This window comes from Amphiura filiformis, chromosome 10, assembly GCF_039555335.1.
Source record: "Amphiura filiformis chromosome 10, Afil_fr2py, whole genome shotgun sequence".
Lineage (NCBI taxonomy): Eukaryota > Metazoa > Echinodermata > Ophiuroidea > Amphilepidida > Amphiuridae > Amphiura > Amphiura filiformis.
Genome location: NC_092637.1, coordinates 41,163,527 through 41,183,105, shown reverse-complemented (window position 1 = coordinate 41,183,105; position 19,579 = coordinate 41,163,527). Strand labels below are relative to the sequence as shown.

Below are 19,579 nucleotides of genomic sequence, written 5' to 3'. Positions count from 1 at the left end.
TCCAGCAGCAAAATTTCGTTTTTATGGGGTTAGATTGTTTTGACAGTTAAGACACTGAGATTATTTAAAATTAAAATAAAGTGTTGGTAGTGTTATCTCAATTATAATAAACAATAGTTATAACTACCTGTAACGACTCGCTACCTATTTAACCGTTCAAAGAAACACCGGTAGGTTTTAATCATTATGACATTGTTGGCATTGGTTTAGTCAAAACTGTGCTATTTTTTTATTTAGACCTTGACCTTGATAATCTCGAATTGCCCAGGGGTGGCAATTTTACACCTATCTATCTATCATTCTATGCCACACTTAGAACTCAACAAATGTAAACACTAACTGGCAAAACCAACCTACCCTGCTCTGACACCGGAATAAAAACCAGAATATGATTAAAAAAACGAAAGCTAAAAATAGTATTAATTATGTTATAATAACAGGACGCAATATTGTTTATGGCATAACGAACTTGTCTAGGCTGCTGGCAACATGTCGCTGGATGTGTTCCTTAAATTGGGAATACTGTTTCAGATTGTATCTGGTAAGCACATTTATTTATAACTGTTTATTTTCTGGTCAGGCGTTTACTGAAATGACTTGGTCGAGGGTGACATTTGGCTGTCGGCAAATTCCATTTGATGTTCGTCGAAAATATGCTGATGAGATAGCTCATTTGCATAATTCAAAACTCATGAGCATAAATTCTTAGATCTGGTGTGCCGTGTGGTAGTACAATTTGGTAAAACGGAGGACATTTACCTTCTCCTCACAGTGAACAAAAGAAAACGGCCCTCCTTATTATTAAAACTAAAAAGTTTGTCTCAGCTTTACGCCCGCATAGCTGTACAGGTAGTAGGACTTAATTGTGCATTTCTGTTTTTGCTTTTGTTTTATTTAGTTTTCATATTTTTCCCATAATTGATTTCCACCAGTTTCGCTAATACACACATTGTATGTGTAACATTAAAGCCTCCAGTATAAACCGGTTACCCAGTACTGTTTGGGAATATTCTCTCTTCTGAATACCTGTGACTATTTAAATCTGTCTACCCTTCACGAAACCATTTTTCGACGTCACCATGATTGCGCTGACATACCAGGAATATGGCATGATTATGCGAGTACAAATCTATTAGAAGGATGGTGTATATTATGGTATTGGGCACTACATCGGATGAATGAAACGACAACGCTGACTGAGCTGCACGCTTCATTTTTAGTAATGTAATTATTATTTCCCGTGACTGAAGCTTTCATGGCTTTAATTGGCAAAAACCAGAAGCACGCTGCGAAATGTCTATCTGGATCGAGAAAATGGCATTCGCGTAGGTCAAAAAGAAAAAAAATACTGTGGTGCTAAAGATTTTTGACAAATGAGGCTGAGACAAACTGGTTCGACATGCATGATGAACATTTGAGGCCATTAATGTTTTAACCAATATCATGCCAAAATTCGCTCTTTTAAATGATGCACTTAGCTTATTTCGTCCCTTGATAATGTAGCTCGATTGGCGGATGAAATGACCTGAATTTAATGCGTTTGATTTTTTTTTTCAATTTTTTTTCAAAGAAACGTACTGTATTTTGGATGTCACCTGCTTTAGTAACGACACTCGAGTAAATGATGACGATGACATGTTCATCGGAGGCTACAGAAGTGGTGATGACACTGACGCAACGATATCATTCGGACGAACATCTTATACAAAGACTGGGAATCAATTACCTGATGGAATAACGGATCGTGTTGGTACCACAGCGATATTACATCGTATGCCTGCTTCAAGTGGCCTTAATCGAATCGGCGCTTTTTATTGTGAAGCAAGCAAAGGAGGAAAAAGGGAACGGATAACAATAATTACTATGGCACAAGATAGTAAGGATAGTCCAGGAGTGTGACAACAAATCAAAAACAGACACATTTACACACATCCCTATAATTGAAGATTTTACCGTATTCCACTTGTCTATAGTGCATACTCTGACTAGTACATATACATAAAACACCAATTTGTATTAGTTTTTGCACGATTGATAGATTTTCCACATCTAATCTTTTCAGTGACCATACTAAGTCATTTGTTCGCGGTGCCCACCGTACGCTACTATGTAATGAAGGCAACGAAGTAGTGTACTGATTGTTTCAAGTGTGGTTAAAATGCTTTACACAAGCGTCTATGGAAAAGATGCCCAGAAAACTAAACTCCTCAAATTAGCCAAGATGTAATGCATTTTTAAATGGATCTGGCTTGAAATTGGTCGAACAGATTTCGTGATGTTTTAAATCCTCCTGGAACGTGCTATTAACATAACTACAGCGTACCCAAATATCTATTTGCAGCGCTTGGTGTTGCCAGTGTTGGCGCGACGCGAAAGTGGTACATGACAGTCCCGGGATGACAGTGCGTCTCTATGATTGCTAGTATTAGGGACAAAGTTCCAGGGCAACGTTCTACCCAAAATTCATAGTCGTACATAATAGATTATTTTAATCAATAAACCGATAGATCACAATATTAGAGTTGTTTAATAAGCGAGCTTTCATTATAATTATGCCAATAATGGGGCCACTAGTGGTCATCTGAGGTCAAATTAATATAAACTGTTATTTATTATTATTATTATTATTATTATTATTATTATTGTTATTGTTATTATTATTATTATTATTATTATTATTATTATTATTATTATTATTATTATTATTATTATTATTATTATTATTATTATTATTATTATAACTACTACTACTATTAGTATTTTTATTATTATTAGGACCATCATCACCATCATCATCATCATCATCATCATCATCATCATCATAGTTATTATATTTCTATCATTATTTTTGTCTACTTTTTCTCCCCTTAACTTTAATTTTGTTTCAGGTGAAGTTACCCCTCAGCACGTTTCGCAAACAGTGAGCATTGGAGAGTCTGTGACCTTCACAATGACTACAACAGGATCTGAATTGATATGGTGGCATGATAACGTGCAATGCAATGGCAAGAGAAACTGTCCTAATTGGACCAATAAGAAAAGTGTTACTATACCGAGTGTTACAGTCGATGATGCGGGCGTTTATGAATGCACTAAGTCAAACAAGAGAGGCGATGGTAAACACGCAATATTCCAACTGGTTGTACGAGGTTAGTTTGATAAAATGACGCATGAGACAATAGAAACAAAGCAAAGGTTGCTTTAGATCGCGTCTAAAGGCAAAGTAAACAATGCTTAATAATTCGGCAAGCTCTGAAAAACCTAAAGCTAAATTCATCGTTAAACGTAGCTTATCATTATCGGGCGAAAAAAAAAGCTTAAAAAATAGAAATTACTTGTTCAACCATGAACCGTGCAGTGCTACTCGATTAAAAAATAAATAGTATTTAGATAAAGACAGTTTTTCCGATAAACGCAGTTTGTTGGTTGATAAGCTATGTTTTCCCGAGTAAGGGTGAAATTGTAAAAACTTACTTTTTCTCAATAAACAGCGTCCATCGATCGATAAACTTGGTTATTCTAATTCACCATTATGATCCATAATATAAAAATAAAAAAAGTGTTTCCATCAATAAATTAAGTTGAGTTTCAAACGTGTTATAGTTCGAAGTTTGTTTTACCAACAACACAGTTGGGGGTTGATCAATGATATCCTTACCAGTTGCGCAAAAAATACGACTTTGCGCAAAACTACGAAGCAGCGTGTATCGATTGATTATGCTCAAATAAAAAAATAAAAACAGTTTTTCCATCGATAAATTAAGCCTATCAAAAACAAAACAAAACAAAACAATTCTATCTGAATTTCAAACATGGTATAGTTCCAGGTGTGTTTGACCGAAAAACACAGTTGGGGGTTGATCAATGATACCTCACTAGTTGTTCGTCGAAAGCTACGATTTCTATTCAATTAAGAGGTTATTTTTTTTAATTTACAAAATTTAAAAGTTTTTCCTACCGTGACCAACTGTTCTGTGGCGAACTGTTTGAGCATGACTTTTGTCTTTTCATGTTGCATAACTTAATCTATGTTTTTCAGCTTGTGGAGCAAGAAAATGGGGTAATAATTGTGAATTTAATTGTTCTCGCTGCTACAACGGCGGAGTTTGCGAAGAACGTTCAGGTGAATGTGTTTGTGCACCAGGATTCAGTGGCCAACGTTGTAAAAGAGGAAAGTCATCATTTAAACAATATAGTATTAATATTATTAGCTTAAATGAAATGTAGTTTGAAATTCCATTAGCTACTAACCAAAATAACCCGATGATACGGTAAACGTCTTTTAAAAGAGTCTAAAAGGATCGTGCAATCAGCATGTATTCTTAGCAGACAGTAAATACATACACATATGCAATATGAAACAGTTGTTTTATTGCTTAATGATGCAGGTATTTTTTTAATAGTTCTTTATGTTTTGTTGTAATTGTAAAGACGACTTTTATATGCAATGTGCGTCACTTGTACTTTGTATGTATTTTTACTATGTAAAGCGCATTGGAATTACACTTAATAAATGTTTGCAATAATAATTAATAATAATAACATCTCGTAAAATAACATGTAAGATTCTGAAAAACATAATCATGGAAGAATTATTCACCGAAATTGATGGTTTCACCGAGATTTTTTCAACTGTGTATGTATTGCATTCAAATCATCAATTTTATATCAAACATTACAATCAAATACACCATATTTTTTCATGACGCAGCTCACGGACGTAATCACTGGGGTCAAGATGGGCAACTGATCTGTAAGAGTGCGAATCAAGATGCGTGTAGAGGGCGTATGTTTTGTCTACCTCATCCATACGGGTGTTCATGTGGGACAGGGTATCGTGGTATAGACTGTAATTTAAGTAAGCTCTCTCCTGCTTGTTTAATCATTTAATCTGAAATATATGTGACCGTACAGGACGAATGAGCCGTAAATTCCATAAATTGTATTCTGAGTTACAGTGTAACATGTGCATGAAGGTCGTATTCATCGGTACCTCTAGCTGGCGCGACATCTATCTCATTTTGATAGTCAAACACCAATCAATAATCATATTGTTGAAAAGGATAATAAGCTTCTACCTTAGATGGCTATAGAATTTTTAATAGCTCTGGTCTTTGTTTGCTTTGGCTAAATCCTGTTCAAGTGGTGGGTTACCAGGCATTGTATTTTGTATAGGTATGTATAACCAGCAATTAACAATAAGAGAACTTTCTTGAACCCAGGGTCGTCGCCTGACCATTTTCTCATGGGGGGGTGTTGTCGAGATTTTTTTTTTCTGGTGTATGGCCGAATTTACCTTTTGATGGCCCCTGGGCAAGGCAACAAGGCTCTTCGGATAGAAGACACCCCTACCCCACAACTGTAACCCACTTTCCAGGCATCAGAGGAGCTGCCCTAGCATTTATATTATTCATGGTTTACATTATAGACAGGATGGAATTATAACTCTCATTTTTGAGATTCGTGTTCAAGTTCAAGATGAAAAAAAAAAGAAATTTCCAAGGGACCGTCTCAAACCTACTCACAGAATGGTTTTAGCGATCAATGCGCGCGGCAATTTAGCATTTTAATACTGAATGGGCCATAATGGGATTAATTTTGGGTTTAAAATAGACCAAAAGGAAGATGCAAATCGTACATTTTGTCACAACTTATCAATCTCAATTGGTGCTGATGAACAGTGGCGTAGATTTCTTCTTGACATTGAGGGAGATGGGGATGAAAATAATTTCTTGAAGTATAGTGAATCCAGCAACCTTTGGCGACAGAATAAGTTTATGGTATAAATATATTACGAACTTTTTGTAGTTTTTATCTCCTCTCTCCCCCCTCCCTCTCTTTCTCTTCCCCTTCTCTTCCTTTCTCTCTCTTTCTCCTTTTTTGGAGATCGCCAGGGGGGTGTCGCACCCCCATGGCGACGGCCCAGCTTGAACGTCGTTGACTTGGGGATGATTTGAAATGACCGCCAATTATGACTCTTTGATATTTATTGCCAGCAATGTGGAAAAAGAGACACACGTAGAAACAAAGAAAGCTATCATTTTGTTGATGGAGTAAAGTTCAACAAACCATAAGTCAAATAATATATCATTTTAAAGCTTATGATGTATTTTCTAAACACGAAATAGAACAAAATTTACCGGGGGAGGAATTTACGGCTCATTCGCCGTGTACAGTCACATATATGACACCCTACAAGGTTGCAATTCATTGCGTTAAGGCGAGTTGGAGGGTGGCGTGACCTAGCGGTGTCTGTGCTAAAATATTGGGACAAGTAAAAGCTGACAATCATAGAAAGTTATGATTTCAAGACAAGGGAATACCTAAGGCTTGGAATAAGGAGTGTATTTTCTGCACAGAGTAAACATTCGGCCCAACTTAAGAAAAAATCCGAACAGCAATTATTGGAGGCCTGACACAATACGCCTGAATGAAAAACATCAATATCATATGTGACGTGTCATGTCAAAAGGAGACACTTTTGGGCAGGTTCGTAAATGGAGAAATAGCCAAAAAATCTGCTCGGGGGTGATTGCGAATTTGTGATGTTATTAATGTTAAAAATATTGTCTGATAGTTTCAGACCGGAATATAACTGGCATCTTGTATTTTTGAGACATTTTTCAAGGTAAATCCTACTCTCAACATTGTCATAGCAATAATATTTTTAAAGGCCGATATCTCAATTTCCAATTTTTTAATACCACAACTTTCCAACTCAATGTCTTCGCTAAGGAATGTCCGATTTCATTGGGGAAAAAGGCATTGTGGAGCAAAATATCTCATTATTTAAGATATGTGAAAATTGATTACCTGCCCAAACGTGTCTCCTTTTGACATGACACATCACATATAACCCGCTAATTTCATTAAAGAAACCAATTTCAATTGAACTCCAATTGTCCTAGATAGTTAATATCTTTTTGTTTCGATTCCCTAGTGATATTATGGGTCAGTGGAATATGAAATGGCAAAGCTTACACTGATTAAAAAACGTTAATATCCTTGCATATAATTTTGGGCAATCCTATTGAATTCATGTAGATTGTCGAGAAGGTTTTTATGGAGCGAGCTGCATGTCGGTATGTCATTGTGCTGACCGTGTTCCATGTAATCCATACACGGGCATATGTACATCGGATAGGTGTCACCCAGACTGGTATGGGGTGAATTGTCAAGGTAAGGTAACTCAACTGATACAAATAAAATAAAACATTGCAAATAATTCGGAAGGCCTTTAACTTTTAGTGTCGGGATTATCTTGAATATGTCACTACCTGGCAAGCACATAACGTTTTTGACATTATTCGCAAAAGGTTGCCAGAAAATGTTTAATTTCGGGTTATATAAACGGTATTAAACGTTTCATAACATTGAAAAACGTTTTTGAAAACTAACTGCAAAATATTCTAACATAATAAGTGTTGACAAAATATTTGGCCAAAAATATTTCCAAAAAAATATTTTACAATAACATTTTGACAGCATTTTAAAAATTTTGATGCAGTATATTTCCATACAAAATATCAAATTGATAATTAAAATCTAGTCAACTGGACTTACAATTTTCGACTGGCGACGTTTCACATCCTATCCTAGATGCTTCCTCAAGCCGTCTGATTTCTTGGCCGCGATTGGTCAGTTAACCGTGACGGGGTCACAGAACCGAGACGTCGAGGGATCTTTTGGATATCAGAACTGTAGCCCACTGTGCACTAATTATTTATATTGTTTTATTTGCCTTAACGTTTGAAACAATCGTTTAACCATGTTTTTGTGTGTCTTTTTTTACACTACACCTATTAAATGCTGGAAGAGCTCTGTCCAGGTAGGAAGATACATGGATGGTTCAAAATTACAAGGTTCTAATTAATATTTACTGGTTTTAAAATATAACCGATTTAAGTTAACGAAACAAAAACAAAACAAACAAACAAACATACAAGCAAACACAAAAACAAACAAAAAACAGTAAAAAACAAGATCAATTTAACCAGAAAGGAGTTAATATAAAAAAAAACACAACAATGTTGACTAGAATCTTGAATTTTGAGCTCACGACATCTTTAAACCATTCTCTTATTTATTTTCAGTGTATTCTGGTAGCTCACTATAATATGTTGTGGTTTTTTTCTATAGTCAGACCCGCAACTGATTACAAATTTGAAATCGACTGCAAACCAAAACAACTCTTTACATATACAGTTGCGGCCATTTCCGAGTCAAGGTCCTCTTAAATTGTAAATTGTAGTCACTTTATTGAGCTTTTAGTGCAGCAGGGGCAAACCGTTACAGCGTAATATGGTTCGCTATTTCACAGCTGTGATAATTTTAAGACGCAAAACAATTCATGCAAAATACTTATGGTTGGGTAACTCTTATCCTAAGAATTAACGACATTTAAATTTGGCATTATTTATTCTGTATTCAGATCCACAAATGATAACAAATCTACAGCCAATTCCAAACCAAATATCAGTGCAACTACAATGGGACCCAGACCCAAGTCCCTGCCGCAATTCCATAGACTACTTGGTGGATTATAGATTGACTAACCTAGATCAATGTGTTACACGGACTGATGATATGCATACCTTAATTACGACAGCTTCAGAAGCTACAATTCCAAATCTGGTCTCACATTCTACGTACATTATTTCAGTAACAACTCGACATAATTTACGATCAGGTCCATCGCTGTCCATGGATGTAATGACTCAGCAAGCTGGTAAGTTAGCTGCATAGAATCAGGTCCTTTACTAGAATCGGCTGTGCTGTTACTAAAAAAATAACCGTTAGTTTAAAAGGAGACTCCGGCAACCATAATATTATGCCTTATATGGTATAAAATAACCAAGCACAAATCACATGGTTTTATTCAAAACAAACTGATATTGTCCATAAAAACGAATAAAAACAATCTCCTCTCAACGCGCGATATCAGATTTCCCGGGCCGAATTTGTCTAAGTGCAATGACGTAATGGTGATTTGTGCTTAATTGTCGTCAGCCTTTATCGTATTACTTGGACGTCATTGCACGCGACAATTTCGCATGACGTAATGGTTAATTGTGCTTAAATGTCGTCAGGCTTCATCGTATTACTTGGACGTCATTGCACTCGACAATTTCGGCGTCCGGGAATTTTTAATATCGCATGTTATTCGTGTTTATGGTCACTATGAGTTTGTTTTAAATAAAACCACGTGATTCGTGCTTAATAATTATTTTTCTTCCATATAAGCCATGTTTTGATTGCCGGAAACTTCATTGAATTCCTCGAGGTTTGGAATCACTTATTCAAACGTGGGATACACTGCTACTATACCAATTTGGATGATGATATGATTTTTCATATTATATGATTCAATCCAGAGTCTAGAGCTTTAACCACTTAGCATTTAGTAAACGGTTTTTTGTTTGTTTGTTTGTTTTGGGGGTTTTTTTATTATTTTTGTTTTGTTTTGTTTTTTCTTTTTTCAAAATAACAAAGTACATAACCAGCAGTAGTTTCCGGGGCACCGTGTATTGCTCAAATCAACAAAAGCTATTCCTGTCTCAGAAAAAAAAAAATTTGAGATATTTACTTGCAGTGTTCCACAGGGATCGATGATAAGTTCACTACTTTCATCATTCTATGTAGATTGAATCCATGCAGGTATTATCCTCTCTCCGACCAAACTAGCAAGTTTTGAGAAATCTAGACAAATATACTTTTTGCCTTTTTTGTTTTTCTTGCTATCTCTAATTTCAAATAAGGACCGCTATCTAAATTAGAGATAGCGAACCTTATTTAAAATTAGAGATAGCGAACCTTATTTAAAATTAGTGATAGCGAACCTTAGAGATAACGAACCTTAGAGATAGCGAACCTTAGAGATAGCGGACCTTATTTATAATTAGAGATAACGAACCTTAGGGATACCGGGATTGTTAAAATTAGAAATAGCGGACCTTATTTTAAATTAGTGATAGCGAACCTTAGAGATAGCGAACCTTCAATAAATTAGTGATAGCGGACCTTATTTAAAATTAGAGATAGCGAACCTTATTTAAACTTAGTGATATCGAACCATAGAAATACCGAACCTTATTCAAAATTAGTGATATCGAACATTAGGTATAGTGGACTTTTTTCCTAATTAGTGATAACGAACCATAGGGATAGCGAACCTTTTGGATGCTAATAACAAATTAATTTACGGTGCAATATCCTTTACAAACGTAACAAATAAATTTATGATCATCTAAAATATTTTTGCACTATTTGGTATTTACAGCCCCAATACTTTCACCTACAAATGTGACTGCATACGAAGTGGCATCTAATCAAATCAGTTTTCGGTGGTCTTTGCCTCCTTGTGGCTCTAGACATGGCGCAATAGAATCGTACTCATACATTCTTTACACCGTCGGTAACACCTTAGAAGAGAATAACTCAACGGACTTAGAATATGTTACGATAATGAATCTGGACCCATTCACGGACTACGTATTCAAAGTTGCGGCGATCACAGAATCTGGTCCAGGTCCATATTTTGTATTTCCAATTAAAACTGGTGAAGCTGGTAGGTACAATGTAACCACTTTCTTAACCTCGGTGGCACTGAAGTAGAATGGAGCACCCAATGTGTTATTGTCCCCGGTCTTATTGTTGTTATTTTCATATTTACCTTTACTTTAAAGATGTTCGTTTTTATAACAGAAACATGCAAATTTGTGGGCGGGCTTTTATTTCAAATATCAAAAGGATATGCATGCAAATCTAAGTGGAGTGAATTGCAAAATATCCAGTGAGTTGGAAATATTGCGAAGAGAAAAGCGGGACCAGGAGTGAAGTGAGTGTTATAGCACGTTAGTAATATTAGAAAGAAAAAAGGAAAGGACAGAACGCCAAAATCAACCTGGTGGCTTTATTGCGCATGGCGTGCTGTCATTTAAAATAGACGGTGTCTCGTGGACAAAAAAAATTAACTGGGTATCGTAGTAAAAGGAATCGTGAAAATGAAACGGTAGATGCGCTTCATTTTTTTCACAAAAGGTGTCTAATGAGAGTGGCATTTATTGAAACTTTCAAGAATGGGAAGGTTCAGCTTTGTTCTCACATAAATATCAATTATGTGCCCTATTGCACTTTATTGACTCATCCTGTATAACCTTTGCCACGTGTGATGTTGACTTCGTAAATCTGGCCCACTAAGGCCCGGTAAGCTGAACTTGATCACATCCTCCACTCCATCCCATCAATTGTCTGGGAGCCTGGGCTAACGTGTGTACTACCTTGTCAGTATTAGTTTTAATTTCTATATTCATTTATTTATTTTAATTTCAAGTACCAAGTGCACCAAGATTATTTCAAGTACAGGACGTGTCAAAATACTCAATACACGTGACATGGATCGAACCAGAATATCCACATGGGGTCATAATTGCTTATTCAGTAAGTTTCAAAGCAAACACGATACATTTTTTAAGAAATGCCATTATTTGGCATACTGAATGAAATGATACATTCTAACGGTATGATCGTGTAAGTTTAAACGTGAAATATTACCAACAATTTTATTATTTTTGAAATGCCAATTATATCAGATATTTATTTAGTAGGGTTGGCCACGTTCAAAAAATTTTTTCTTGCTGAGGTGAAAGGACTTTGGTTGGAGGTTACAAAAATGCATTTCGAAAATTCAGCTGAAGTCCGTTGCCATGGCAACGGCCCGATTTGTGTTTTTTACAATTTTCGCCTATTTTGGAGCTAAAAAAGTGAAAATTGCCCTTACAAGGACGCCTTGTTGCCTTGATATACAAGTTGGTATTTAAAAATAAATTGTATCATAAAAAAGCCCCATCCTTGTTCTATCTACAAACGAAGTTGTGTTTAGAGATTCGTTTTCTAAATATCGATTTCGGGCCTGGCAACACTGCACGTTTTTCAAATTTGAAAAATGCCATTTTTTACCGATTTTGGCGATACGAAAAATTAACTTTCGCGCTCACCTAGGATTTTGTTGTTATGGTTATTGGTAGAACATACCTTGCCCCCAACATATATAATAAGAACAGCTTGGGGAAATTTATTTCTCTAAGGACGGTGTTGCCAGAAAAACATACATTTTGTAAACATTCAAAATTCTCATAAAAAGAAAATTTGCTGCATTTTGCACTAGATTTAGCACATGTGATGTAATGAGTTGTATGTAGAGTCAGTTTATCATCATGGTCAACTATTCTGAATGTTTCGAAACAATAAATGAAGTTTAATTTTAATGCGGTGTTGCCAGATGTTTAAAATTATGAAAGCTAAATACGCAAAATAGCCCAAATAGGTCTAAGTTTTCATGTATGTAAATCTAGTCAATCCAGTCAAATCACAGTCTATTATTATAAATCATTTTATCATAATTTTCACCTGTTTTGAATGTTTGGAAACAAAAAAGTTCATCATACAGTGTTGCCAGATGCCAAAAAGTAGAAAAGGTACAATTCTGGTTTACCCTGTGCACCCTGTGTTTTTAATACCATTTTTGGTTTACCGTGCGCACTCTATTTTCATAAACAGATAAAAGGACATTTTTTTCGAATTTAGTACCTGTGATGTAATGAATTGTATGTAGAGTCACATTATCACCATGGACAACTATTCTCTATGTTTCGAAACTTTAAGTTGCAGTGTTGCCAGATCAGTTTTTATGTATGATAAACAATTTCTTTGATGATGCATCTAAAATACAATTAAATTATAATAAATTATGATATGACCCTTAAACTATTTGTTTAAACTGGAACCCTGGGGACCGTTCACAAACACTTGTTAGGGGGCCTGATGCAAAAAGGGGGGCTGAAAATTTTTGACCCTCCGGGGGGGGGGGGCTGAAAAAAATGACCAGAAATTTTCCTGGGAAAATGGAGTTTAAATGCTTTTCTATGGGGTTGACCCATAATTTTCATGTCAAAAAGGGGGGGCACTGAAATGTTTGAGGTCTGTAAAGGGGGGCCCTCGCGATGAAATGTTTTTGCATCATGCCCCCCCTTACAAGTGTTTGTGAACGGTCCCCTGTTTTCAGACGAAAATTTGTATGTTGTTACAAGGAATTCAAAATAATTTTATCATCAAGGGACCCACATAGAGGAATACGACATCGATCGTGAGCCAATCTGCATTCTGTTGCCTGCAAAATCCGAAGATCAGAATGAAATTCTGAAACGACCATGACCAGATATTTTTCTTAATTTCTTGGTAAACTTAAAAGGTATTCAGGGGTGTGATTGGTGCTTTTTGAAAAAAAAACCCAAGGTAATGAAATTGCGAAGCCGAGCGAGCGAAGCTCTCGCCTGTTGCGGCCGGGGGTCCAGGGGCCCGCTTAAGGTCCCCTGGTGGGGTCCAGGGTCAACGCCCCGGTGGGGGTCGAGGGGGCAAAGCCCCCCGAAGCCAGAGGGGTTTTACACACTTGAGCACCACTGGAAATGCAATTTCATGGGGTAAAATGCAAAAATGAGAAACTGTTAAAATACTTCACTTTATAGTATAAAAACATTTATTATCTGTGAATACATACTTCCAGTATCATATCATTCACATACACATGAGAAATTGCATCACCATTTTGCACAGTACAGTGTGTCTATAAATCATCCAGTCAGGGTTCTAAGGAATTTTCATTTTAAAATTGGAGATTTTCTCATATCTGGAAACTGAAAATTCCGGAAATGTGACATCTCTGTTAAGCATTTAGCTCTTGGTCCAGGGCCACTCCAAAAGCGAAAAAAAAAAAAAAAATTTTTGTTTGAAAATCCGGAATTTTTTTTTAATCCCAAAAATCCGGAAATCCGGAAAAATCACACCCCTGGGTATTAAAAACGCTAAATTGCAGTCACAAAATTGATAATATTAGTAAATCACCAAAGCGAATGGTAATAAAGGTATGCGGAAACTGCATTATCAATAACAAAGTATGTGCCCAACGATTTGTCTTTGGCATGTCGCTTTTTTGAAATATCACCAAAATGTTAAATTTTGGGAAAAACACCCCAAAATTGAGAACAAACACGAACCTTCCAAAATAAATACATAATTATTCACACTCGGCGGCCCAGCCACTACCTGCTGCTGTGATTTGGGGTAACTCGTTGCTTCCCCCTCTTCAGATACCTGTACTTCAAGTATACCCCACGCCTGTACATCAAGAATGTCTTGTTAAACTCAAACTTATGTTCTGGGAACACTTTTTGATCAAATACCTGGTCATATAATCATGAAATTGGAACACTGGTAAAGAGTGTATGTGTATTGAAAAGATTTAATTGGCCAATTTCTTTTTCCAACTTTTCAGCAATATCTGAAATGAAAATGAAAATTGGCGATACTAGGACTTATATTAAAGTAATGAAATTACAATTTTGTTTATAAACATGTTTACTGGAAAGTTTATGTCAATGTTAAAGTGGTTAAGGGAACTGGAATGAGCGTTTTGAGCGTTTCAACAGCATTTGTAGTGGGACATGAGAGCACGTCAGACATATCGAATTGCATTCTGAATACGAAGAATGTCTTTCTGATATCAAATAATTTTCATTTTATTTTCTTTTTATGAGAATTTTGAATTTTTACAAAAAGTTATTTTTTCGTATCGCCAAAATCGGTAAAAAAATGGCATTTTTCAAATTTGAAAAACTTGCAGTGTTGCCAGGTCCGAAATCTATATTTAAAAAACGAATCTCTAAACACAACTTCGTTTGTAGATAGAACAAGGATGGGGCTTTTTATGATGCAATTTATTTTTAAATACCAACTTGTATATTAAGGCAACGAGGCGCCCTTTTAAGGGCAATTTTCACTTTTTTAGCTCCAAAATAGGCGAAAATTGTAAAAAACACAAATCGGGCCGTTGCCATGGCAACAGACTTCAGCTGAATTTTCGAAACGCATTTTTGTAACCTCCAACCAAAGTCCTTTCACCTCAGCAAGAAAAAATTGTTTGACCATGGCCAACCCTACTAAATAAATATCTGATATTGCACTTAAGTTTTAATTAATCGATTTATTGATTTCAATCATTTATCTTAAAAATCACATTTACTAATTGTTAAAGGTGTAATTACTTTATCTTGTTGCATTTTGGCAATTCATTATAGAGAAAAGTGTTTAGGAAGAAGATTTCAGGGTTCTTACTTTGTTCAGTTCATTCGAAATATATATTTGTATATTCCAGGTGCAAGCTATAATTATTGAAAATCCATACGATTTAACTTTTGTGCCGACTTCAATTCCCATTATTGACGATGAGATTGATGCTGATCAGAGAACGTACACATTTTCCCCTCTCAAGCCGTCTACGAAGTATAAATTGGTTGTGGCCGCTTACTCTGGTGAAGGTAAAGGAGACTCTACCAGCATCCTCCTTTTTACCACTTCTGCAACAATTGAAGGTACGTGAGCATTTTGACCCCTTACAAAATATATTTATTTGCCCTGCAACATACCATATTATGCCTTAAAGAAGTGTTCATCTGCCTCGTATCGGTGTATTATTTTCTTGTTTGTTGCATACTAGCACGTGCAAATGCAGCACTGCAATATTGTGCGAAGCTTTATCAAATGAGTTCTATTCTTTACTGAGACATAAAGACATATTTTTAAAGTTTATAGGGAACTGTAATTACTTCGTGTGTGGGGGTGTTTCACCCCATCAGAAAGTGTGTTGTAATAACTGGAATTTCTTAGATTCTCTTCTTCTTCGATACGATTTTATTCATCTCTCTACACATTTTAAATTTATATCTATGTGACATGAAACAGATATTCCGAAGCCTAGTGCCTTACCGGATATTACTTCTAATCAAATAGCATCATCCACTGTTGAGATAATAATTCCAGTGAGTCCTTCTGAGTTCGTCAGGTAAGTTATGTATAAACGCTTCATATTGGGTAACGAGAATCACTCAAAAATGTGCAGCAGAGCCAGAAGACTGTTTATCTTGTGTTTATATTTTTATGTTTTTATATCAAACATCAACCTGTGTATAATTTATTTATGATGATAATGATGACGGCCATTATCATCATCATCATCCTCCGATACGACTGTAAGTCCACTTTTGACGAAATTAAGTTACAGGTGGTTTTGAAGTTATTGGATAAATACAAAATTTTGACTTTTTTTACATTTGGCCCCCTCCCCAAAAATGAAAAATTGTCCAATGTCGCAAGAGACGTGTCAAATTACTCGTGTCATCACAACGATTACGAAAATATATAATTTATCATACATTTTGAGCTCGGTTAATGAGTTAGAGGGTCACTTCCGGTTAAAGCTCAACTAAGGTCAAATTTTAAAACAATCTTTACATTCAACAAACAAGGTGTCAAAATGCTTGTCTTTAAACATAGATTACCAATATGGTTAAATATTTCCAACATCTGCAAGACCAAAAGAAGTCCAAAAATGATAAATCAAAATGCCAAATAAGGTCTTCATTTGGGCTTTAGTTTAAAGGAGGACACATCGCTAAAATTAGTATACTTTTTCATATTCTCAGTGGATATCAAGTAGGTGTCGAGTTGGAAACCAATGTGAAGAATTCGGGAGCAATTTCATTTCAGCAGAAGATCCATTCACCGATATATATTGCCTATGTGGCTGCAAGCTTACCAAAAGCAGATGTGAAAATGAGCTCCAGATTCGTGATAGGTGATGCAAAGACTTATGGAGAATACAACAATCCACCACTACATGATGGATATACGTACAGAGTATACATTGCATATTATAGCCGCATCAATGACACGGTATTTTGTAATAAAATTGTATTAATTTCTACACTTTAAATACATTATACTTCTTTCTATACGTCACTTTGTCCTCATTGTTTTCTTTCTCTTTTTCATCAGTTTTGTTTTCCGGTTTCATAGTATTGTGTGCCTATTTTTGCATGTTTCTCAAAAATTATAGCGCATAGGTGACAAGTAAGATATGTATATTATAGGGGCAAGGACTACAACTACTGCACTGAAAATTCGGCAACTCAAAGCAAGTAGTTATCGATTGGTTTTCCCTCATTTTTGACTGTAACTCCACAACTGTTGTCTGTGCTGAAATAAAATTCCCAGTGCAGAAGTTGTAGTCCATGCCCCTATAATATACATATCTTACTTGTCACTACTGCGCTATAATTTTTGAGAAAAATGCAAAAATAGGCAACAAATTGGGCAGGGGCGTAGTACCCCCTTAAATGACTCACATCATCCATTTACATCCTCCTTTCATTAATTGCTATAATCCGCATCTACACCAGGCACAAAAGGAAACTCGTCAGTTATAGTCAACCTTGCTGTATAACAACCTATAATTTTGGATTATTCTGAAATATACATTTTGTTAATTGGACTTTGCATCTCATTTGACACACTGTTCGTGAATATCGAGCAAGAATTGACCATGATATGCGGCTCCAAACCCTGAAACCCCAAAATCAAAAGTTGCAATTTTAAAAGATTCAATTATGCCTGTTACATTGTGTGCTTTATTAATTGGCCCGTGGTGCTTGTATGCAATACAACGATGTGTTCCCATTGAAATCTTTGAAATTGCAATTTTTGATTTGGGGTTTGACGGTTTGGAGACGCATATCTTGTTCAATTCGTGTTGGATATATATTTTCACGAACAGTGTGTCAAATGAGATGCAAAGTCCAATTAACAAAATGTATATTTCTGAATAATCCAAACTTATCAGGTTCTTGAACAGCAAGGATGACTATAACTGACGAGTTTCTTTTTGTGTCTGGTGTATTTGAACTATTTTAATCTGATATTTGTATCGCCCTTTCTTGCCATTTTTCACTCATTATTTTCTTATCTCTGTTCTTACATCATAGCGTCACGTGGTCTGTTGGTCTGCGGGTACCGAACTAACGCTCGCATCATTGACGGCCAAATCACAGTCCAACCCGACTCCAGAAGGTAGGCCTATATTTTGATTTCATTTCATGTTCTTAGGTGTGTGTAAAAGGTGTGTACTTTGGCGAAGTAAGCTGGTGGACAGGGAGGAGGAAGGCCAGGGGACAGAGGGTGTGGGGCCCGAGCAAAAGCGAAAATTGGAGGGGGATGATAAAGATGATGTAAAGAAGGCCCTGCACTACTCCTTGTCCATGGGCCCCGAAGCTCTTGCTACACTAATTGGTGCGTAGGTGTTTGCTTGCAGGTGTGGATGTTAATATGAGTCTTTGCATTCCAATCATGAATGTTTACTGCAACCGGAAACTGTCCCCTTAGCTGATGTGTTCACGTCCCAAAACGCCCCTCCCTATACACGCATTCACTGAAAAACAGTGTCTATTGGATAAACATTATTCTAGACACCACCTTGTCCTTGTAAACATGTTTAAATGCTTAACATGTTTAGGAATTTGATGCCTTGAATTTAGATACAAATCGAGGGAAAAAATGTCAAATCTCTAGACACAGATTTTGCAGTGAAAATGTGAATAAATGTTAGCAAGTCCCCGTATGGTTACCTGATGGGTGTGTGTAGGTTGTGGGGTTGGAGTTCTGCGGTGTATTATGCACATGTACACCACAAAACGTGCAGTATATTAACGATCCTTACATTTATCATACGTTTATATTTTGTTAACAGGTCCAGGAGCACACATGATACTGACAGCAGTGTTTGTATGCGTGATCGCATTAATGGCGATTGTGATTGTCTTACTGGTATTGAAAATGAGGTCAGTTATTTTTATGTTATAAATAATAATTGTAATATTGTTTTTAATTTATTAACAAATAACGACTGAATTGTTACTTACAGATCAAACTGCAAAGCGAAGAATAATTCAAAGAAAAAGAGTCACGTTCCGTCAAATGTCATAACAGGTGTTTCTTCAAGTGCTCAGATCCAGATGTCATTAGGTGGCTACGTGAAATATAAACCAGAAGAACGAGACACGACATACCAGGATACGAAGTTCAAACCTGACGAAGATGAAGCGATTTACGAAGATATCAGTGGCGGGCTAAGCCATGCGGATGAGACACAAGAGCAACCTGCAACAGAGATTGCTGTCTACGATAATGAATCAGTCGTTACCCAGCAAACACAAAAACGTTTTAAAACGTTTTAAATAAGTTATATTTTGGGTTTGGGTTTAGGTAAAAACGTTTTAATAACATTAAAATGTCGGGTTATATAAAGGTCATGAAATCGTTTAAAACGTTTTGTATGAAAATACTACAACAATATTTTTAAAATGTTTTCGAAATGTCATTGTAAACTATTTTTGCAAACATTTTTGGTCAAATATTTTGTCAACACTTAAATAACATTTTGTTAAAATATTTGCACCACAGAAATGTTCTTAAAATGTTTTTTACAAAACTTTTTAATAACATTTAAATGTCGGGTTATATAAAGGTCATGAAAACATTTTAAAAACGTTATTGTAAATATTTTGGGCAAACAATTTTTGCAAAATATTTTTTCAACCCCAAAATAACATTCTGTTTGGAATGATTTGCACCAAGTTTTCAAAAATGTTTTTGGAATGTTATTAAAACGTTTTTATACCATTTATATAACCCG

The 19,579-nt window shown here is 35.8% G+C and overlaps 2 protein-coding genes across 2 annotated transcripts; both read left to right on the top strand.

Annotated features, from left to right (window-relative positions):
• Positions 1 to 482: 482 nt before the first annotated feature.
• LOC140161868 (tyrosine-protein kinase receptor Tie-1-like) lies at positions 483 to 4,227 on the top strand. The gene is made up of 4 exons (XM_072185163.1): positions 483 to 541; positions 1,571 to 1,876; positions 2,889 to 3,149; positions 4,040 to 4,227. The coding sequence occupies exons 1-4, from the start codon at positions 490 to 492 to the stop codon at positions 4,225 to 4,227; spliced, it is 807 nt and encodes a 268-aa protein (XP_072041264.1). The 5' UTR covers positions 483 to 489.
• Positions 4,228 to 7,760: 3,533 nt separating this feature from the next.
• On the top strand, positions 7,761 to 19,297 carry LOC140161867 (receptor-type tyrosine-protein phosphatase mu-like). The gene is made up of 10 exons (XM_072185162.1): positions 7,761 to 7,828; positions 8,432 to 8,728; positions 10,280 to 10,567; positions 11,333 to 11,439; positions 15,209 to 15,425; positions 15,796 to 15,895; positions 16,536 to 16,785; positions 17,874 to 17,958; positions 18,635 to 18,725; positions 18,809 to 19,297. The coding sequence occupies exons 1-10, from the start codon at positions 7,807 to 7,809 to the stop codon at positions 19,119 to 19,121; spliced, it is 1,770 nt and encodes a 589-aa protein (XP_072041263.1). The 5' UTR covers positions 7,761 to 7,806; the 3' UTR covers positions 19,122 to 19,297.
• The last annotated feature ends 282 nt before the right edge of the window (positions 19,298 to 19,579 follow it).

Coding starts and splice junctions, on each gene's coding strand:
- LOC140161868 (XM_072185163.1), top strand. CDS start 490: ATGTCGCTGGATGTGTTCCTTAAATTGGGAATACTGTTTCAGATTGTA. Junction 542..1,570: donor ACTGTTTCAGATTGTATCTG/GTAAGCACATTT, acceptor TTTTTTTCAAAG/AAACGTACTGTATTTTGGAT. Junction 1,877..2,888: donor AATTACTATGGCACAAGATA/GTAAGGATAGTC, acceptor ATTTTGTTTCAG/GTGAAGTTACCCCTCAGCAC.
- LOC140161867 (XM_072185162.1), top strand. CDS start 7,807: ATGCTGGAAGAGCTCTGTCCAG. Junction 8,729..10,279: donor TGTAATGACTCAGCAAGCTG/GTAAGTTAGCTG, acceptor TGGTATTTACAG/CCCCAATACTTTCACCTACA. Junction 11,440..15,208: donor GGGTCATAATTGCTTATTCA/GTAAGTTTCAAA, acceptor TGTATATTCCAG/GTGCAAGCTATAATTATTGA.